General features: G+C 42.8%; 1 protein-coding gene across 1 annotated transcript; it reads left to right on the top strand.

The window, feature by feature from the left end:
* Nucleotides 1-607: 607 nt before the first annotated feature.
* Nucleotides 608-21099, top strand: LOC139211254 (semaphorin-3D). Its single transcript, XM_070841544.1, has 14 exons — nt 608-649; nt 1082-1172; nt 2645-2773; nt 3566-3708; nt 3923-4037; nt 4366-4435; nt 5693-5837; nt 7347-7569; nt 12929-13017; nt 14573-14614; nt 15157-15314; nt 17930-17994; nt 19520-19680; nt 20091-21099. Exons 2-14 carry the CDS (start codon nt 1094-1096, stop codon nt 20574-20576), a joined length of 1905 nt encoding a protein of 634 aa, XP_070697645.1. The 5' UTR covers nt 608-649; nt 1082-1093; the 3' UTR covers nt 20577-21099.
* The last annotated feature ends 2084 nt before the right edge of the window (nt 21100-23183 follow it).

Below are 23183 nucleotides of genomic sequence, written 5' to 3'. Positions count from 1 at the left end.
GAGCATGTGGAGCACTGCAGGCTGGCGGGGAAGAGTCTGGAGGTAAGCGTCTTTAAGTCAGCACAACGTGCCACAGTGAACATCTCTGCCTGTTCATGTCCACAGTGTTCTTCTTTAATGAGGTTCCATCAGCTGTCTTTGGGTCATTTGCAGTTCTCTGTTAGCAGCTGTGTCCCCCTCGTCCTTAAAACACGAGATATGGATATGAGAGTACAAAGAGCGAACATATCTCAGATCTGGAAAACATCTATTTACATGTCACATCTCATTTGTTTAATCCTATTTCTCGGTGACACCCGGTGACTGAATGATGAACAGTTGTTCTAACACTGTTAACTGGTGAGCTTTAGAGGGGCTGTAAGGTGGACTGTGTCGCTGTTGGCCAGCGGTCTTTATGCTAAGCTAAGTTAGCACAATAGGTGTGTTTCTCTTATCTCTCTTGATTCGTACAATGAGACGTCTTTCTGCTCAGAATAGAACATCAAAACAAAATGTTAACACGTTTCTATTGTGTTTTGTTCATTTCCAGACAGACTGTGCCAACTTTGTGCGGCTGCTGCAGCCTTTCAATAAGACCCACGTTTACGCCTGTGGCACCGGGGCCTTCCATCCACAGTGCACGTACCTGCACCTGGGCCACTACGCAGAGGTAACGAGGAAGTCAAGCATTTATCGGTCCAGTTAATAAAGACAGTCACAGTCTTATTCCACAGATGCTGAACCTTATGTGTAGCCTGTGCTAAGTTTGAAAAGGAATGTTTGTTTTTGTTAGATTTTAAAGCACAAATCTGCATTTGATTTCTTATTCCTGCAGATTATTGTCCACATATAGACAAAGTGATGTCAAACTGAGACATTTCTCATGCAGCCCCGAAGAGGTTTGCCCCCAGACGTTTATTCACAACACGTTTAAAACATCAGTTCTAAGCAGCAGAGACTCAGTCAGTCCCTGTTTTCTAAAAGAAGATCAGAAAAAGTGGAAGCAGAGAGTCAGTTTCCTCTTTGTGCTCCTGTTTATCTGTCATTCTGTGTTTGTGTGTGGTCTCTCTCTCTCTCTCTCTCCCTCCCTCTCTCTCCCTAGGAGCCGTCGTTCATGTTGTCTCAAACAGTGGAGTCGGGCAGAGGAAAATGTCCCTTCAGTCCGAGGGAGCCCTTCACTGCTAGACTGACTGGTAGGTCTCATCCAGTCCACACATAATATACTGTGTGTCCACCCACACACACACACACACACAGTGGGTATATTAAATCACTTGCTGTCACTCCCTAACAGCCGTTTTCATATTTCTGGTGACACTAATGTTCTGCAGCGTACAATCCCACCACTGTCTCATTCCTCGCCGCTGATCGTCCGTTCAGCTGTGGCGTGTGTGGTCCGCTTCAGTTACATCACATGCCGACGTCAGCTGTTGCCCCGTGCGACATCACGGACACAAAGCACATCAACTACATTTGGATTCTTTGGACAAAGAGAATCCCATAAAACCAAAACCAGCCTGCTTCTGGGAGTCTGATATTTAAGAAGATGAGCGGTAGACTTACAGAGCGCCTGTTGAATTGATCTGTCGTGTTGCTTGGTCTTACTGAAGGAACAGTTGTTTGTTTAACATGCCGCAGGTCGCCTACTTATAAAACCACCATCATATTTCTGTGTTTTTCTAATATTAGTCATCTTATTTTGAAACATCTTTATTACAATAAACCCGGGAGGCGTCTACATTTACACGTGACTGTGTATGTAAGTATTTATATCTCAGCAGCGTCCTGACGGTGCCTGCGTTCACTATGTAAATACACATTTAATGTTTTTACTCTCCGTGTTTGGAGATGATTGCATCATTTAGTTACAGGCCCTTTAGATGTTTATAAGCGTTGCTCAGAGTTATTACCTGGAGCCCCAGAGCGTGACTTAAAAAAGCTGTTGGCTCCTTCATTGCACAGGTGATGAATAATGGCTGTGTACAGTGAACACATGTGCTGTAAATGTTTTATTGCCTCGGGGGGGCGATCTGCTCTGTGTCGAGGGATTTTACATTTGATTCAAAAATACCATTTAAGGAAGATGTTGAGATTTTAGTCAAAGAAATAAAGAAATCCTAAAGTCACGGTTGGATAATCGATTATGAAAGTATTTCCCCTCGTCGACACCCTTTTATTGTAAATGACCTCAGATAACACTCACATTATTTGGAGTCGTTTATGAATATGAATGTTTAATGTGATATAATGTATATTTAAAGTTGCAGGATCCCAAAACAACATGGAGGATACTGTCTATGTGCTTAATCAATCAGTCAATCTTTATCTATATACTGTCAATTCACAACAAACTTCTCAAGACACTAAAGAAACTTTTAAAAGAATTCATAACGAAGGAGTCCTATTCTGGTGATGAAGCAGAGTACTGATAAATGAGTAGTTTCAGTAGAAAGTGACTCCTCACAGTGTGACTTTAGTGTTTGATCAAACTAGAGAGAGCTGCACACATTTGAACAGTTTTACTCCGTTTTCCGTTATGATGAAAGTGTTGCTGTGGATTGGCACAGCTGGCATTGGTCGACTAATGTAACCACCCTCAGTAGGAGAATCAACATTTTAATCCCTTCTTTCCTTCCCTCCTTCCTTCCTCCCTTCCTTTTTGCAGATGGTGAACTTTATGCAGGTACCTCAGTAGATTTCATGGGGGCCAACGCTGCGATCTTCCGTACGTCTGTCCACGGCAGGAGTCAACACTACATCCGGACTGAAGCCTACGATCACAACTGGCTCAATGGTGAGAAGCTCCGGTGTTAAAGGGACAGTTTGGATTATTTCAAGTGTGACTGCATGAGGTATAAATCAGCAGGCAGGAGTACAAAGTGATGAACTGCTGTGGATGGAGGCAGCAGAGAAATGTAGTTTAGTCACCTAAGAAATCAGTTTGATCAGACCATATATTTAAAATACTTTCACCACTTTCATCAAACAGTCTTTCCAACAGGGAACTGAAGCAGCTCTCTCTTCTCTTCAAAGCCACCAAACTCCACCAACAAAACCAGTAATTTTACATCGCAGAGCACCGATCGGTTAGTTTGTCGTGTTTGTTTTAAATGGTTGGGTCAGAATTGTAAAAAATGAGTTAAAGCATGGATCGAGGCAGCAGTAGCACAGTGAACTCCCACGTTCTGCAAGGTGAAATTGCTGTTTTTGTTAATGGAGTCTGGTGGCTTTGAAGCAATGGAAGATAAAGAGAGAACGGCTTCACTTCCCCCATCGAAAGGACCCATTGATGGCAACGTAAGATCCATTTTCCTGCTGCCCCCGTCAGTAGCACATAGGCCTGCGGCTCCAAACTGGGGGCGTGCCGGCCGCCATCCACTGTAGAAAGTGGAGAAGTGCCTCATATAGCTCCACTTCAGATTTAACTCCATCCTGCACCAAACAGCTTTTCTGTTTTTGTTTTACTTTTTACTTCTCTCCCATAATCCTATAATAATTTATCACCATGGAGACCCCAGTGACTGACTATCACAGATTACCACACACACTGTCACACACTGCTAACACTGACCCGTCCCCGTCTCAGAGCCGGAGTTTGTGGGCTCCTTCTCCATCCCTGACACTCACAGTCCGGACGACGACAAGGTCTACTTCTTCTTCAAGGAGAGGGCGGTGGAGGCCGGACAGTGGGACAAGAGGGTGTACAGCCGCGTGGCTCGAGTCTGCAAGGTACGATGGGATGGGAGCTGGTGATGGAGGCAGGAGCGATGTCTTTTACACTCATGGTTTGTGTGTTAAGCCTGTGAGTGAAGTAGAAGTACCTCAGATTTGTACTCGACAGTTGTAGTAATCTGGGTTTAATCTGGGCAAAATATAGGAGCATCTTCTTCTCTTTGTCCTCTCATCCTCTCACTCCACCTCTGTCTTCTCCCCGTCCACCCAGAATGACGTTGGGGGAAAGAGGAGCCTGATCAACCGCTGGACCACCTTCCTGAAAGCCAGGCTGGTCTGCTCTGTCCCCGGCCCCTCCGGAGTCGACACACAGTTTGATGAGCTCGGTAACTCCTCCCTCACCTCCTTTCCCTTCCTTCCTTGCTATAAACTCTCTCTGAATAATCCCCCGTCCTTATTTGGCAATTTAAATGCGTCGGGTCGGTTCTTAACAATGTAGAATGAGAGCCAAACATTTCCAGTTAATATGAACGACACAGATGGTGAAAACAATCCGAGGCTGAATAATTGAATCCTTGTCAACATTGTTTAAAAATGTCACCTGACCTGTGCACACCTGACACACTTCACATCCCTGATCTAAAGGCATCCTCAGATTCTCAGAAAACTTGATTCATAATGTTGAATTTTAAAACAGTCCCTCTGTTTTTCTAGAGGACATCTTTGTCCTGGAGACCAAGGACCCTCAGAACCCGACCATCTATGGTGTCTTCAGTACATCCAGGTAAGAAAACGCTCAGCAGGACAGTATATTTACTGCATGTTTAGATTCAGTGGAAAACTTTATATATGCATACATTCATTATAATTCTGTCCTTTAACAGTGACGTGCTTAGTTACCTATTTGCAGGTCCTACTAGAGCAGGTTTACATGGTTTAATGTTGAGAAAGAGCACAGTTTTCCCACAGCAGACTCTAACGCTGGCTCTGGCTCACCTTTAGAGGAGCAGAACACTTGACCTGCTTCGCTCTCGTCTTCCGCACATCGAGTTAGAGAGGAGAGAACAATGGTGGACAGCGAGATGGGTTCAGTCGGCCTGCTGAGGGGCATTAGGAGGTCACATGATCAACAGATCCCCCTCATGACATCATAAAGGGAGCCAAATCTAAACGGTGTGTTTTCACACACGTTTACTGAGAAATGGAGCAGGAGACAAAGAGGATGGTCTCCTCTCGTAGTATGATGGTCTCCAGACACTCCTGTTGTAAAGACATTAAAAAAGTTCTGCAGTATGTTTAAACCCTGCTGTCAACACGTGTTCATTGTTGCACACCATCTATGGAAATAGGTGACCTGATATTTCTCCTGTTTTTCATTTGCATAACTTAATCCAACGTTAAGAACAAGCCACCATCTGAAAACTGTAACAAATCACACATCAAATCAAATGTAGTCAAAAAAAGAGAGAAGGAACGATGTGTGCTTTGGTGATGGAGGGAATCGTCTGTAGATACTGAGCTGGGGAGGAGCAGCAGAGCGCTGGGAGGATCTCCTCCCCCTTTACATGCACGCTCACGCTCACGCTCACGCTCACGGCCCGGCCGGCACGTGCACGCCCAGCAGGACGGAGGGCCAGAGGTCGGGTGAGGGTGGGTGTCAGGGTCAGAGGTGAAGAGGCCCAGCTGGTTGTGTTATTGTAACCCTGATGCAATAAAGCACTCCCACCTCCTCTTTCTCTCCTCTCCTCTCCTCCCATCCCTCCTTCCTTCCTTCCCTCCTACTTTATCTTTCCTTGCTGTCCTGTTTTCTGTCCTCTTTAATTGTCTTTCTTCTGTTCCTGCTCCCCATCTTTTCCTTTTCTCTCTCACTCTCTCGCTTTGAGTATCAGCATCACACTCTGAATACATTGGTTCTTCTTTTCTCTTCACCCTCTCCCTTATTTGTTTCCCTTTCTTCTTCCTCACCCTCTCCCTCACACCTCCTAACCTCACCCACTGAACCTCTCTACCGCAGCATCAACTTCTCCTCTTCCTCCTACAGCTCCATATTTCGGGGCTCAGCTGTGTGTGTGTTCTCCATGGCGTCCATCCGAGCTGCCTTCAACGGGCCGTTTGCCCACAAAGAGGGTCCAGACTATCGCTGGGTGGAGTACAAGGGCCGCATCCCCTATCCGAGACCCGGCACTGTAAGTAAATACAGACACCAAGGTATTCTCATAACCTGCAAACCCAGACTTTATTATATCCTACAAACATGTAAAACAGGCTTATTTTAACACTTCTGCAGCATTTTATCAGTTAAATAACTTCAAAACTCACACCAGTGTTTCACTAACTAATTTCACTAACTCATCTAACTTTGGGAATGCACACACAGCGAGGTGCACACTAGAAACAACAAAAGGAAACCAACCCGCCAGACATTTTCCGCTGTCCCGTCTTCACCTTGATGGAGGTCACACAGAAAAAAAAGACTTATTTCTAGTGGTAGTTAGTCATGCAGAGAGGTTTGTAACCAGGTTTTATTATATTTCTCCGCTTAACCCCCACTACAGTTCAAAAACAGCATTGTGTTGCTTTCTCTGGAGCTAAACTTGAAATAAATCCGAGAGTATCACACTTATAGAGACACGTGTTTGAGTGAAAAAGGACAGACAGCTGGGACAGGAAAAAAGGGTTAAAAAGGCACTTTTTATGTGATCTCATCATTAAAGTGAGGTCAGTGGATCATGCAGCACAACAAAGACACTTTTGAGTTTTTTTCAAATATGTTGTTTTGTTGCTTTTAGCATTAAAAATCAAAATTGAGATATTTAAAATCCTTGCATCTTTTAAAACTCCCTGCAAGGTGCAGTTTGTGAAAAAGACCCCCTGAGGACAGGGTAAGGTGTCGCTCAGTCGCTCATTAAAGTTCACAGTCTGTAATTCTTTGTAAATACGCTGATGACAGGATGGTATTTATGTGTGTGTGAATAACTATGAGATCAGACTCCAAACACAACTAATGAAAACAAGCTGCCGAAGCTGTGAGGGGGTTAAAGTCTGGTGATTTAACACCACAGCAGTGAACTCCTCTGGGAAACTTCAACCTGTCAGGAAGGCCGAGGTTTTAGTGTTTGAGTGTGTCAGGTGTTATTTCATTCTCCCGGTTGGGGAATTCGCTGCTCTGTGGAGTGGTTTTGCATCATGTGGTTGATTGCAGAAGAGGTCAGCCACGTCAGTGTGTGTGTGTGTGTGTGTGTGTGTGTTGGTCAGGCACAATGATTAAAAGTAAAATGAAGAGATACTTTGGTCACAACCTCTGATCGCTGACTCACCGCACACAAAGTGTTGACACGTCTAAAATATTCTCTAATTCAACTCAGTTCTCTGTGCTGCACGTTTCCTCTTCCTCTGCTCATCCATCATCATCATCAATCGGTGTATCAGTCCTTTCAGCATATCTGCCTCTCACAAATGGTGGTTAAAAACAAATACAAACAAGTAATAGCAAAGAAACCATAAAATACAAAGCACTATCAACAAATGTGTACAGATGTAAGACAGAAACAGGATAAAAATGTAATAAAGTTCTGGATAATCTCCCAGAAACTTTTCTTTAATGGCAAATTTGAACTGTAACCAGAAACGTCTGACACCTTCGGCACCTTGATTTGATGTTCAGACTGGTTATATTTCTGTGATGTGTCTCTCAGTGTCCCAGTGAGACCTACGACGCGCTCCACAAGTCCACCAAGGACTTCCCAGACGAGGTGGTGAGCTTCATGCGGCAGCACCAGCTGATGTGGGAGCCCGTGCTGCCTCTGGGCGGGAGGCCCATTCTGACCCAGGTCAACGCCCCCTACATGCTAAAGAGGGTGGTGGTGGACAGGGTGGACGCAGAGGATGGAGCGTACGACGTGTTACACCTGGGCACAGGTGAGGAGGGGGAGGGAAGAGAGGGAGGAATTGGGAGATGAGAAAATAAGACCTTGTTCTCACATACAGGGATATTTTTCTAAACAGATTTTGTTTTGCACAACATCTCCGTCCACAAGAGAGCATGATGAATCCAAGCAAATGAGCCAGTAGGTGGCGATAGTGTACGTCACTGATGCGTAAAATACACGAGAGCGTTCTGAGCCTAGTGAACTTATCTTATTTAGATAAAATGATCCAAAACTGTTGTTTCTGGTGAACTTTAAACTGGACTCTCTGTGGAGTTGTGTAAGAGTGCTAAGTCGAGGTGTAAACTTGTAGTTAGACCCAGCAGTGCCAACCAAATGTGAACTGGCTGTAGTCGTTTGAGGTGTGTGCTTATCACGCAAAACAATTATGGGCACAAATTAAGGTCATCGTTTCCCAAGAGCAACAAACTCAGCCCCTTGGTGACCTAAAACGCCGTGTGGATGTGGATGACACAGAAGCTCAGAGGAAAATGTTTGTTTTTCCAAAATATCTCAGTAGGGACGTGCATCTCCATCACTGAGGCCGATGTGATACACAGCCAACGATGTGAGACAGTAAAGACAAATACATTTTACAGTCACTAATGATTTATCTTTATTTATGTCACTTTACATACCAAAGAAAATAACTCGTTGTCAGTTCTGGCTCCACAAACAGGGAACGCAGTGATGACTTGAGAAACAGATACAACAATGTCTTTTATCCAGATGGAGAGAAGAGTCTCTTAGGGTTTAGTCAGTTTTGTTAAAAGATCTTATTTTTCAGAAGTAGGAAGGTTATTATTTTTTCCACAGAAAAAATAGGGAGGTTAAATAGAGGAAACCAACAGGACAGAATTCTTTCTAAAAAAAGAGTTAAAGCATCTTTTAAAGCAGCAAAATGTCCTTTATGTGGTTCATTCGTTCGTTTGTTGTGTGTAAACATCCTGTGTTCATTCATTATCACTGTGAAGGTGGAGAGTGGAGACAGGTTTACTGTTTTATCCCAAAGCAACACTTCAGCACAGGGTGAACGGGTTCTTGAGTGTGTCTGGTCTCTGTAAGTGTGTGTGTGTGTGTGTGTGTGTGTGTGTGTGTGTATCAGTGTGTCAGCATATACACGTGTGTCTGCAGGTATGTATGTGTGTTGCAGTAACCTGGTGTGTGTGTGTGTGTGTGTGAATGACCTGAATCTGTATGTAGGTATTTACTATGCTGTGCTCGTGTGTGTGTGTGTGTGTGTTTGACAGCTCGTGTGTGTGTGTGTGTGTGTGTGTGTGTGTGTGTGTGTGATAAATGGTGGAGGTTATTTAACTGCTGGTGACAGGCCGAGGGGCCAGAGGTGCTCCCATGGCTCCATACATCTCCTCTAAGTGGATTCCTCTCCAACATCTCTCATCCCCCCATCAACTGCTCATTTACCTGCCTGATAAATGCTCTTTCTGCTCTTTTAAGTGCTCTGATAATGTCCCTTCTTTTTACATATCATACTGCTCAGCCACGTGCTCACATCACGTTGGTTTACTCTAAAGGTAAAATATACCTTTGAAAAGTCTGCAGGTTACTCTGAGGTCACCCACTGGGTTGAGTTGTGGCTTTCTAAGTCAGTTTTGACTATTAATGCTGCTGTTTTAACTGTGTTTTGTCATCTTAGAAACGTTAAGTGGCATCTTTAAATACTTCCATTAAAAGCCTACGCAGATGATATTCAATTATATATCACAGATCAGCCTCAAAATGTTTTAACTAACTGCCTAAACGTTGGATGAAAGATCATTTCCTACAGTTCAGTGCTTACAAACAGTTCAGGAACTTCCTGCCCGGCTCAGTCTCGTCTTGACTCTGGACCAACATGTGAAGTGTTTGACTCGTTCCTGCCCACCGTGGCTCATTTGGAGATGGATCAGAAATATAGGTTTTTGCAGGAGTGGCATCCTGAGCTCCAGAGTCATCGTGTGAATATATATTGTGAATTTAAACAGGACTTAAAGTTTGGAAAGTATCTACTTTCTGTGTTTTTATAGCAGAAGATACAAAAGTCTGAAAAGGAATAAAGGGTTTTGTCATTTATGTAATCACCACTGTCTGGTGGATGAATAACGAGTACTGTTGTGAACAGAAAGAAGTGCCTGCCAAAAGTCATCCATCTATGTTTAAACTTAACCAAAGGTAGTATGTAAGCCAGGTGCATTTTTGAGTGACGTTCTGCTTCTCTTTAAATGACCTCGTTTGTGCTTAACGTTCACTGCACTATTTGTACTCTACACCACGATCTGTGGTCCAGAGTCAAACCTGAATCTGAATCTGGAAATGACAGTAACCGCTTGTATTTCATCCCGTGGAGACGGTTGTAACTCCCTCTTCAGCTGCCTCAGCAAAGCATCCCTGGGTTGTTGACAAGTCACCCAAAATGCTGCTGCTGCGCTCTAGATGAAAAGGTACCATGTGATCTTGATTTCTCTTCACTGGCTCTCAATCAAATTAAGAATCCAATCCATGATGACTTATAGAGCTCTGCATGGTCAGACACGTGCCTCCATTAGAGATCTACAGCAGCTGTACATTAGCAGCAGGTCTCTGAGGGTTTGTTGGCTCTTCCTCGCTTTAGAGGTAGCAGGCCCTAAACTTTGGGACCCTTTGGACTTGAGAAGCAGCTCAGTGACACAGTTTCACGAAAGTTTACACTCGTGTGATTTCCTGTTTCTTCCCAAGTGTGCATTTGTGTCTTTGTGTTTTTGAAGCACTTTGTGTAATCCAAAGAAAAAAGAAATCACCTCCTCTGTTGTAAGTTTCTAAATTCTAAATTCATTTCGAGCAAAACTGTGTGAAACTCTCTGAAGAGACGTCTGGTATGCAGAGGAGCAGATCCATGAATCTGAGCTTCCCAGAGTGTTGAACCCAGACCTCCACTAACTGAAGGTCTTAAATATTAACTACAAGGTCATAACTGACGTGCTAATTAGAAGTCAGATGTGGAAACCTGGTGGCCTTCACACGAGAGTGTGAAAGTTCAGGCTGAATGTTAAAAAAATGTTTAGGAAGGTATTTAAAGCAGGAAAAGGGAGAATTGCTATAACCCTGTCACACATCCATCACTCATTACTGTGTGCTTGGAAAGAAACATTAACTCCCCGTGGCTCCAGTGGAGTCCTGAGAGGCCACCAGTACAGGACTGGCTGGACTGGAGGGACTGGAGTGTGTGTTTACGTGTTTCTTCAGGACAAAAGTTCATTTCCAGTCTGAATCAGGTTGTTTGGGCCCAAAGTGATGGATCTTCATCACAAAATAAAAATCTACAACATCATCAGTTTGCACCATCTACATCTTCTACCCTCACTGTGTGTGTACGTCCACAGCTAAGGGTGAAGACAGCCGTTCAGCTGTGACAGTATTCAACAAGCTCAATGGCAGCAATCACAAATTACAAATAGATAATGTTTGATAAGAAATTAAGCTGCAATCAGATCAGAATCTGCCTCTCAAAACATCAGTGCACGTTGGACCGGACACTGGAGAGTCTCTCAATTTTAGAAGTTTAACAGACTGAACTCTGAGTAAAGCGAGCAAACATGTCTAGATGGGGTGATGCAGGACCCTCGATGTGAAGCGAAGCTGCTTATGAGGCGGCTTCATACTAAAGAAACAGAGTACTGACTTAAAATGGTTTCATTGATTTAAAAAAAGATGTTATGGCTTCCACCATCAGAACGATGCCCGTAGCAACAGTCTGTTATCCATCTGTGATACAGAAATAACAGGCTGCAGAATGACTGACCAATCCGAATTAAGTTTTTAAAGTAAGTAAGTATAACAAAAAAGGATAGATATTCAGTCCCCATAGGAAGTAAAAACACAGTAGTTAATCTAGTAAGTATAAACACACACAGAGTAAAAGAAGGAAAGTAAAACACCACAGTAGCCCGACAGTAATTTAACCGTTATACTTATATAACTTATACTGTTGTATTAGCAACATGTTAGCCTTGACTGACAGAAAAGTTGGCGTCAAAATGTCGCTGAACTCACAGCTGGCTGCAGAATAAACACTGAGTAAAGTGTTTTTACAGGCTACATATTTTGGAGATGTTTCATGTAGTACAGACACGTACAGCAGCTTTCTGAGGCCCTTTTCAAGCCTGAGTTGACTCTTGATTTGTGGTCGCTCCTCAACTATTTTTGCCTTATTGGGTCGAGACTCTTTGTGCTGTGAGACGAGCGCAAGCGCAGCGCTACCAGATTTTATCTTGACCCTGAAATAAAACGTTACAAAGGTCACAGACGTCCCCGAACACCATTAGTCCATGTAGGGCGGGCTTGTTTGACAGACTCATCTGAAGACACACACACACACACAAACACACACGGGAGATTTCCCACAGTGAGCTCTGTGTGCTTAATGAGGTTCCCTGGGAGCATCCTGGCATTGTGTGTGTGTGTGTGTGTGTGTTTTAGTACAGTACATGCTGAGTGAATGTACGTACCGTGCATGTGGTGTGTAGATTCACTGTAACAGTCGTTCTAGTGGACAAATTCCCATAAAACCTCCCCGAAGTTTCTCTCATTAGTTTCTGGATTCCTCCATTACCACGGTTACCACTATAGAGTGCACATCCTCTGTCACCACGGCAACTGAATGCTTAGTCACCCAGACCCCTGGTATCTCACGTTGGCCATATTTCCAGCTTACTGATGCAGCAATCACAGCTCACTACCACTACTACTGCCACTGTCTCGTCCCTAAACACGCCCCATAAGGCAACTGTGCAGCGATGTAGGCGATCTGGGGAGCGCTGAGGCGGTTCTACGAGGAGGAGACGGACACATGGTGAAAATTATGCTAAAAAAAAGCTGCATCAGGAAGCTGGTGTAAAGCTGATCCTCCAGGGAAAGCAGCTGAAATCCCTTAATATTGTTCATGAGAGCTTTTCAAAATTGGTGAATCTTTCAAGATTAATATGTTTCACAGAAATGTAGAATAACAGGAAACTAGTACAGTCGTGCCTATATTGTGCAATATTACAAGATTTGTGCGACTGTCTTGTGAAAAAAACGTATGAAAGAGACAATGACAACAAAAGCTGCATCTGTTTTTCGCTTACCGACGTATTCACTCATTCTGTGGGCCATTAATCCAACCTTTAATTCATTCAAATCTTTTTCATCACCCTCGCTCTCATTCTTGAGCTCAGAGGATTCACCATTTAACTTGTAATTCAGGTTTCACCAACGAACCACTGTTTCACTTCAAAAACTATTCCTGAGTGAACAGACCAGACCTAGTGCACCAGTGTGTGCACATTATGTGTGTACTGACGTATAAGTAAATGTTCTGTTTTGGGTTTTTCCCCCAGATGACGGGAAGGTGGTGAAGGCCGTGTCGGTCATCAAAGACAACTGGGACACCGAGGAGATCATTCTGGAGGAGCTCTCCGTCTTCCAGGTGGGAAACAGCTGTCAATAAAGTGTCCTGAATAACTTAACATATGAAGTGGCAACACTTTTAACCAGGAGGGGGTTTTGTAGTATATTTTCTCTGTTCACATTATCCCACAGAACCTCAGAGGTCCCACCGCACAGCCAAACACATGCAGGACTTTTATGGTTAAAACCACAGAGCTCTTTTTGGTGTCAGCCGTGTACCGTGTGCTGTGTGAGGCCTTGCATGTTGTTTCCAATGGAACATATTTGTCTGGAATAACAGAAAAAAACAGATAGCAGGGCACATATTTCCCAAGGTCCTCTATGTAAATAAGCCAACAGGGAGGGCAGCTAGGAGAAAAAAGATGAGACATCCAGAAAGACAAAAAAAAAGGAGACAGAAATAGATGAGAACATGTGGAGGAGAGGAAATAAATGAAGCGAGAGAGAATATAAAATAAGGAAATAAGGTTAAGAGAGCTTTCAAGCGGAGCACAGGTGAAGGGAAGGAAGAAAACCACAACATGCCAGAACAGCCACAAACAAACAGGATACCAGATGCACGCTGCCTGTTTACTTACAACTGAGACTCAAACAGGAACTAACCCATTTCCACCAGCCTCAGCCAAAACACGGGCACGAGTAACCCGGCAGGCATCGACTGTACAGCGACACAATAAGCCGCAGTGTTTGCTTCATGGCTCTCTGTCCACTGAAGGCTGGGACTGAGGCGGAGGAGGCTTCAAAGTGGAGACGCCGTTTGTCGGCTGTGACGGGACACAGGATAGCCAGATCACTGTACAGATACCTGTCCTCCTGCCCTCTATCATATCCTCCTTTATCTCTCCCTCCTCCTTCAGTCCGACCCCTCCGCTCACAGCGGTCAGGGGTCATTTACTCCCTTTGAGAAATGCTGAAACGCATCAGTGAGCTATAAAAATGGATCTGGGAGGTAATTCAGCCCTCCGAAAGGAAAAAAGAGCCTCATTAGATTTCTAATCTGAGTAGCTGCCGTGACCTGAAAGCCTTTGGCGGAGCTCTGAGGCATTCCTCAACCTCTGCGAGGCTGAAATATCGCTTTTGTTGAAGAGCAGTGCCGCCCGGCTCCGTTACATTAGTCGGTCAGGTTTGGGGTTTCAGGGGGATTTCTTTGATTCAGCAGACGCTAACTGGTGCTGTTGGTTTTGTCTGTCACTGTGTGTGTCTTTCAAGTGTTTCATGCTCAGGAATTTGAATGTGTTTTTATGCCTTTTGTGTTTTAATTCATTCCTTCAATTCATTCTTTAATGATTTTTAAATGAGTGGATTTTGTCCAGTTACGTCCTGATTCTTCTTCGTACCGAAACAACAGAACTGGTCGATTTCCAGTCACCCAGCATGACAGATATAAGCATTTTCAACGTGACGTGACGTGAAACAGTCCCATTTATCACATGAGGTTTATCACCTAACTTGAAGTCTCCTACAAAAACATCAACGGTCATCCTAAATGATAAACATCTATCCATGTCCTTATGTATTATTACACTCAGTGTGTGAAAGCTGGTTTCTAATTTCATCCGTTTTCCCTCTTGCAGAGTCCCACTCCCATCCTGAGCATGGAGCTGTCCACCAAAAGAGTAGGTCCACGTGTCCTCCTGTCTGTCCTCCTGTCCGTCCTCCTGTTTTCTGTCTGCCTGTGTGTTCATTCAGAGGACGTACCCAACGACACTTCACAAAGTTGAACGCGAAACACAGATTTTTACGGCCCCCTTTTTCAGTGCAGTTACACACACATGTAAAGTAGATCTGATGGGTTGAAGAATGGGACAGTGACTTTGGTTATGACTGAACAAGATTAAATCCTTTGTGTCACTCAGAAAAAATAACCATTATGCTTCCAAACATTAAAAAAAAACATAAAGAAGTCAGCTAAGTCTGCTCAGTGAAGCTCTGTTCATATTCATAAACAGGGGAAAGAAAAATGGGCCCAACTTTGTTCTGACTTCATTTTTTTGTTAAGATACTCAGATAAATTTGCTCTGACATGTGAAGAAGAAACATGCTGTAGTGGGAGTTATTGTATTTCTGTCATGGACCAGAGTGTCTCCTCCTCGCTGTAACAGTAGTATGACGTACGGTGAACCTACGGGACTGTGATGAAATGTTTTTCTCTCCACAGCAACAGCTGTATGTGTCCAGTGAGCTCGGCGTGGCCCAGCTGGGGCTCCAGAGGTGTGAGTTATACGGGACCGACTGCGCCGAGTGCTGCCTGGCCAGAGACCCCTACTGCTCCTGGGACGGACAGACCTGCTCCAGGTTCTTCCCCACCAGCAAGAGGTAAAGAGGCTGGGGGAGGGGAGGCACGCTGGGGGGTAATCAGGATGATACATCTGCCTGTGAAACTGAGAGATATTTTTTTCCACCCATGTCATCACTACTGATGGCTCAGAGGTCAATCAGTCCACCACACTAAAATATGTTGGATGGATTTTCCAGACTTTGTGAGATATCTCTACTTGACCCCTCCCACCCCACTATGTTGGTTTCACAGTGACCAGACATCCTGGAAAACCCACGTTTTGAATAGTTAGGCCCTAATAAAACATTGAATTGTGATCTTTCCTCATAAAACTTTATTTTCATGAAACACAGCAGTTGACCCAAAGACCATCAGAATGAAACAATGAAAACAACAGGACAGATATGAAGAACAGTGGCTCAGTTAAAAGCGAAGAAATAATAGTAGCAGCGTCTGAGCAGAGTTTGGGGGACGGGACAGGAGGGGGTAAAAGGACACTAGCCCACCTAGTGATTCACGGACAAACAATAAAATCTTAAGATCAACTCTGAAATGTTCGGGGAGCCAATGAGGGGAAACATTTGTTAGGTTTTGCCCACAGACAGGCACCGTTGCTGCCCTTTGAGATTTAAAAGTCTGTAGCCTACATGAGTTATGGCTTTTATAAGTTATGGTATGACTTTCACATGTTTTACTGTTGGTTGACACTGGATGTAAAATCCGACTCTCACTGTATATGTCAGATTACATGTTAACAGTGAAACTCCAATAAGACTTGATTTATTCATTTATTTATTAACACTTGAATAGAATTTATGCTCAGGATCATCGTCTTTGCTTCATTAAGTCAAAAGTAGGTAGAAAAAAGAATCGCAGAGCTCGGGGAAGGAGGTGATATTACAAGATTAAAGCCATAAATTTACAAGAGAATATTCTCTGAGATTATAAAGTCATAAATATCCAAGATAAGAATTAGAAATTCTCTAAGATTGAAGTCACAAATTTACGACACAGGAGGCTCACTGTGTATTATGCCTGCATAATGGATGACCTAATACAATTGTACTTTGTGATTGATTTAGCAATAAGGACGAACTCGTGATTGGAGCCCAGGAACTTTGTTTTTTTCAAGGTTTTTCCTCGATCTTCAATCTCAGAGAAGTTCTTAGTTGTTTTCACAAATTTATGACTTAATAATCTTTTTTACTTGTAAAGTTATGATTTTTTTTACCTGCACTGACCTTAATAAATTGCTGTGAGGCCCCCCCACTGTGTTCGAGGCTGTCTGGGCAGCCAAATCCACTGATGTGGGGGGGTCGTAAGCTCACCTGGGCGTTCACGCTTTAACCCCTTGTTGCCTCAAACCTCTTCCGGTCTTGCTGCAACTGAGGTGGCCTCTGTATCCCATCTTCTGTGTATACATTATATATACATAGATGCATACATACATAAATAAATACATATATATTCTATGCGTATATGCATAAATATTTTATTCTACTATTATTATATTGTACTAGTCTATGCTATGCTATATTCAAATTAACAATCTCCACTTAATTTAGCATCTGCTTGAATGCAAAAACACAAATAATAAATTTTTTTATATAATTCTAAATAAATTCAGGCAGTAAGGGGTTAAAAACTGCATCTCTCCCTTCACACAGCTGCCATCCACTCTGCATGGCCGTCTTTTGCTCTTGTTTGGCCTCTTTTATGTAAAACCTCGTGCCTGTCGCATCCCCTGAGCCAGGTTGAGACACTGTCGTACTTGGGAATGCCATCTAAGAAAAGAAAAGAAAAAAAAAAAGCAGCTGGATTTGATATCTTAGAGATTTAGAGAGAGAGAAAAGAATGATGAGGAGAAATGAGCAGAGAGAGAGAGAGAGAGAGGTAACGTCCTTTAAGTGACGAGATCAGAGTGTAAATGTGATGAGTAATGCAGAGGAAAGGAGGGAAGGAATAAGTGAGAGCTGGTGAAGAAAAGGATGATGGACAAATGGTCAGAGACACCTTCAGGTGCGTTATGATGGACAGAGCATGAAGGAAGAAAAGGGGGGGACGGGGGAGCGGGGAAGGGAAGCAGGGTCAGAAGCCGACGGAGGGAGGTCGAACCAAGAAGGAGACACGCCAACACTCTTTACCGAGGCTGAAACAACACGCTGTATTTTCTCAGCCTGTTCTCGCTCCGTGTTTCCCCATTCATAATCACAGTAGCTTCATATTTTCACCCCCGAGGAGTCGGCAAGAGCCCAGTAACAACAGTGAGGAGGAGGATTTAATGCAGCCCCACAGCTTTATCTAAAGGCAGCAGCATTATCTGCTGCTGTCAGCTGTTGTTTAACCGATGAGTCTGCTGTCTGCTGCACACAGTCACAGGCAGAGTGGAGGGTACGTTATTAACATTTTTAGCATGTTTTCATACATCGCAGAGCCACAGGCAGTGAATAATGATAGAGTGATGAGCAAAGAGGTTAGATCCAACAGTGACTTAACGGGAAACAAGCACAGTGAGAGAAGATAATTCAGTAATTAAGATTAAAATAAGAGACAACACAGTAAAGTGAATGATGAGATTATACAAAACAGACCTGTTCTGTGTGTGTGTGTGTGTGTGTGTGTGTGTGTGTGTGTGTGTGTGTGTGTGTCTCAGGCGGGCGCGGAGACAGGATGTAAAGTACGGCGACCCGTGGAGTCAGTGCCCGGTCACAGAGGACGGTAAGGATTTCCGCCGTCTGATATGAATAAACTGTCTCCGTTTAGAATATTTTCCTGCCATCAGTTACATAAGGAGCAGCCTGCTGGGTCAGTGCCTGCAGAGGATTTCCACTCACACACACACACACACACTCTGTGATCGATCACGGATTATGAAGTGCCATCGCGGGCACTAAAACATCTGGAGATGATGGGACAAGATGTTTCTCGGTTTTAAGATTGTGTCCATCAGAAAAATGTTGCAGTTCATTATTTGATCTAAAGCAGTGAAGCACTGGAAATATCACAAAGTCAGTGTGCAGATTTATATACACTACTCACAGAAAGTTAGGGATATTCGACTTTCAGGTGAAATTTATGGAAAATGTAAAAAGTGAATGCTACAGTGATATTATATCATGAAAGTAGGGCATTTAAGTAGAAGCATGCAATGGTGATTTTATTCATCTTAAACAATTTATTTAAAGAAAATCTACCAACAGTGGTAGGTATACCACAACAAAACATTTCAGTGTCTCAATAAATTGGGACGTGGCCAAAGGACGTCCACTCCTCTCCTTTCTGTGACTCTTCCAGTCTCTGTATCACTGTTCCAACCTCCTGATGACACTCTGTGACCCTCTAAGCTCAGTGAACACCTCCGTCTGAGGACTTCCTGTTTGAAGCCTCCAGTGTTGAGGTGCTGCTGATCAACTGTTAGGTGTCGTCTTGGTCTCATGATGTCAGAATGTGAACAGCAGGATGAGGAGGACTGTTTAAATACCAATTCTACCTGAAGCAGGAAATGTATTGGTGGATTCATGGATCAAACCTGTTGTGAATGTTGCTGTTAAGCTTCTTGTTAGAGAACAGCAGCTGGTGCAGAAAGTACTGAGACACTGAACAGTTGGACATGTGCATTCAAAGGTTTAGAGAAGGTCACATTAAGTTCACCTGGAAAGGTTAGAATGCATTTTAGGTTCATCCTGAAATTTCACCTGAAAGCTGAATAACCCTTAACTTTTAGTGAGTAGTGTAAATACAGATTCTTGAGTTTGCAGCTTACAATAGCAGAGTGGAAATGGAAGAGGGAAATTAAAACAATGGTAGTAAACTGCTTGGTGAACGCCCCAGAAAACAATAACAAACAACTGCTTCATCCTCTGAAAATCACTCTGAGGTGAACATCTGAAGTTTGACTGACATCTGATTTCAACCTGTAGATGTTTGTGTAAGATAAGTGCAAAAACAGTATACAAAGACAATTAGTATAAAGTATGTGCAGCACAGTATTCAGTTAAGATACAAACATGTAATGTGTTGACTGAGAATAGGCATTAAAAGACCTTTTATCAGAGAGCGCCCTCTAGGGGCTCTTCTGTGTAACTGCACCTCTCTCTGCTTCCCAGACAAGTTGGTGGCAGTGAAGTAAAAGATCAAATGTTGTCGATCTGCTTTTGTCTGAGCTCGTTTATGATCCCTCCTCTTTCAGACTCACGCTGAAGATCTCTCGTCCATTTTGTTTTTTTCCTCTTTTGTCTGTCAGATTCGGACTCTGTGGAGGTGAAGGTGGTGTACGGCGTGGAGGGAAACGCCACCTTCCTGGAGTGCGTCCCTCGCTCGGCGCAGGCTGAGCTCAGGTGGACGGTGCAGCACACGGACAGCCAGCAGCAAACTCTCAGCCAGACGCACGAAGGAAGCAGGGAGGTGAGTCCTGATGCTCTCAGCAAACATCAGCTGGTGATGAACTGTCCACTCAGGTGGTGGAGAACAGTTTGCTCTCTTTGTTTCTTGCTCAGATTTTGGGGTGTTTAACTTTTTATTCCTACAGTATAGTTACAGTAACAAAAGCTTTATGTTCCTCTGTACGTAGATATCTTCAAATGCTGCACCTGAACTTCAGTGTTTAGTTATTAGATATATATATAAATATTAAATATTACAGCATGCTCTAATAAATATCACAGGAAACCACCAAAGAAAGCCTGAGGTGCCGCTTCTGTTTTCTAAAAGTAGAACACTTTTAGACAAAGAACCAGCACAGGTTGGACTTATCAGGACATCAGAACATCCTTTCTTCTAAATGACCTCTGTGACTTTCCCTCTCCCGCTCCCAGCTCCCCCCCAGCGATGACCCCCGCTCCCTCCACATGAAGCGAGGGTTGCTGGTTCAACGCCTGGAGCCGGCTGACGTCGGCCTCTACACCTGCGTTAGCCACGAGCACTCCTACAGCCAGGTCCTGGCCCGGTACCGCGTCCACATCATCCCCACCGACAGCCTCCACCCGAGCCGCCACCAGCAGAGCCGCGGCCCCAACCAGCCGGGCGCCGGGTTTCTCGGCCAGTCCGCGCCCGCTCACCCGCCGCCTCAGCTGTCGGGGCACAGGAACTCGTGGCTGTCCCAGCATCCTCAGCAGCTCCCTCTGAGGAGCTACAAAGACCTGCACATGGTGGGGACCAACAGTCTGAGCGTGGACGACTACTGCGAGCAGCTGTGGTACCGCGAGAAGCGCCGGCAGCAGAAACTCCGCACGCTGAAGCTGAAACAGGAGAGCAGGAAAGCCCGGGTGAGGAGGAACAACCCTCCGGAGACTCCCCTCTAGTCCCCCGGAGAACGGAGAGAGACTTCCTATGGACAACAGATCCTGTACATGCACACTGTAGCTGTCAGCTGCAGCTGTGTTTGCCATTAAAGACTGAAGAGATTAGTGTATCCTCACCCTGAATATTTGGACATTTAGACACAATAAAATTAGTGTTATTATAAGAAATATCCATTATTGTTTGGGACATAGTTGGCTCCAAGTTTCAGCTAAGATTGAAACTGTTATTTTGTAATTCAAAGATAGTTAGAAAGTCAGACTAGTGTGGTGTGTGGATGATAAACCGGCTCTCAGACGGTGCCCAGTGACAGTTTACAAGCCCGTAAACGGTAAAATATTCAGTGTAATCTGGAACGAGCAGACACAGTGTAAAGGGACGTGATGTGTCTGATCATATTTCTGTCGTCTTATTAACCGTAAAGTACAGGCTACAATTTGTTGTGGCTCCTAGTCGATCCTTTACATTAACACTTGTTCCTTTATCTAAAATATCCTAATTAATTCACAGCTTTTACGAGCTTAATTAGCCAGCTAAGCAAACCAAAAACTGTTTAGGTTCAGTGATGTGAGTTTAAAGTTAGTGTAGTTTGTAGTGTTAGAGAGACCAGTGGGGACTGACTCTTTACTTTTACTTAATGTTATAAATTTAATTCAGCAGCTGTTTTTCTACTATGTCCTTCTCTTTTCTATTTAGACACCAGACAGCTCACATGAAATAATAATCATTTAAAAAAAAAAACAACTGCAAATTCTTTATAATGGACTGAAAACAAATATAAATGTATCAGGATCTCTCACACACACACACGCAGACAGGAATCTATAAACTATACACACAATATAAATTAACGACAGGAGACTTCAGTGTTTTCCTAATTTACTGCCACTCATTTAACTGTGTTTAACAAAAAACATGTAATGTTTTCTATGTGTATTTATGTTTGTTCTGAGATGTAATGCTGATCTACATGGATAAGATCTACAGGCTCACACACACCTAATAGACTGAATGTTGGCCTCAATGGAAACGCACACAACGTGGACCTTGCTTGAAAATTCATCATGTATAGCTTATTAATTCTGCCGTGTAACTAATAATTATTATTCACATCAATGTATATCAAAGAACCCTATTTTTGATAGTTTTCTTTTCTTTATATACTAGAGGTTAGTACTTTTCTTTTTCAGTGTTTATATAAATGTGTTTTTCTCATAAGCAAAATAAAAACTGTTTTTTTTTTAAACCTCACAACTAATAAGCTTTGAAATCAAGACCTGAGTGATGTCATGTTTTTATAATGTATGTGAATAAGCCACAAACTGATGTAAAATAAAAAAATACATAAAAACATTCAAAGGTTTGCATTTTTTTTGTGCAATATAAGTCAGTTTAACTTAAGGTTATTTTCCAAAGGTAGAACTATACACACTTTATAATATCATCAATAATCTATTACTACTAATATGACTACTGTGGATTCCTGCAGCTCTTAGGAATGGATTGTATGGTTGGATTTGAGGGATAATGGAGAAAACAACACGCACATGTTTTAGCTGGACAAGTGATGCTGTGGGAAGGCGCCTGTGACCGTATCAGGTTATTGAATAATGATATAAAATATCATTGATATCAGAAACTCTAATTATATTTAGAGTAACTCCAAGAACGTGCAGGTTTAGTGTTATAGCAGTCAGAAGTGCCGTATGTGGAGTGTTTACTGTTCGATTTAAGCATCCAATAACTGCTGTTAAAGCTCAAAGTCAGAAAAACATCAAATGATTTCAAAGTTCTGCTGTTGAGCCTTCTGTCATTTAGGTTTAATGGTGAACATTTCTGAAATAGATGTGAGGTAAATTAAGAGAACACGAAGACATTGCCACACTGGGATATGTACTCCGGTCCTGGTTATTATTTAACTCAGTCAGTCAGCGGAAACAACTGGACACTGTTCTTATCTAGGAAGTAAATTTAACAAACTTAAGAGGAGGAAACAGTCATTTGAACCTCACACGGTGAACTATATGAAAGCAACATTTGGTGATCGCATGCAGAAACTTGAGGCAGAGAGCGAGGACATATTGTGATGAGTCAGTGTGTGGAGAGTGGAGTTATCATGAAAAAAGAAAGTAATGGACGGGACAGTGGATTAGTATTGGATGGTTTGTTTCTTCTTCTCATTATTTTATTTATTTTATATAATTTTGTTTTGTTTTATTTTATATTCATTTTTTATTTTATTTTATTATTCTATCTTATCTTATTTTATTTGGTTTCTTTTATTTTATTTTATCTAATTTATTTTATTTTATTCTATTTTACTTTATTTTATTATTTTATCTGATCTTATTTTCTTTTCTTTTCTTTTATCTGATTTATCTCATTTCATTTTATTCTATCTGATTTATTTTATCTCATTTTATCTGATTTATTTTATTTTATTTTATCTGATTTATTTTTTCTGATTTATTTTATCTGATTTATTTTATTTTATTTTATTTTATTTTATTTTATTTCATAACCCTCCAGAAGGTGGCGCTACTGTGCACCAACATGACGACCAAGCAAAACACCAACGAAGAAGACGTTAACGGCCGCAGCACGCTCGG

Source organism: Pempheris klunzingeri, chromosome 2, assembly GCF_042242105.1.
Source record: "Pempheris klunzingeri isolate RE-2024b chromosome 2, fPemKlu1.hap1, whole genome shotgun sequence".
In the NCBI taxonomy this organism is placed as follows: Eukaryota; Metazoa; Chordata; class Actinopteri; order Acropomatiformes; family Pempheridae; genus Pempheris; species Pempheris klunzingeri.
This window is presented reverse-complemented; position numbering and strand designations above follow the sequence as displayed.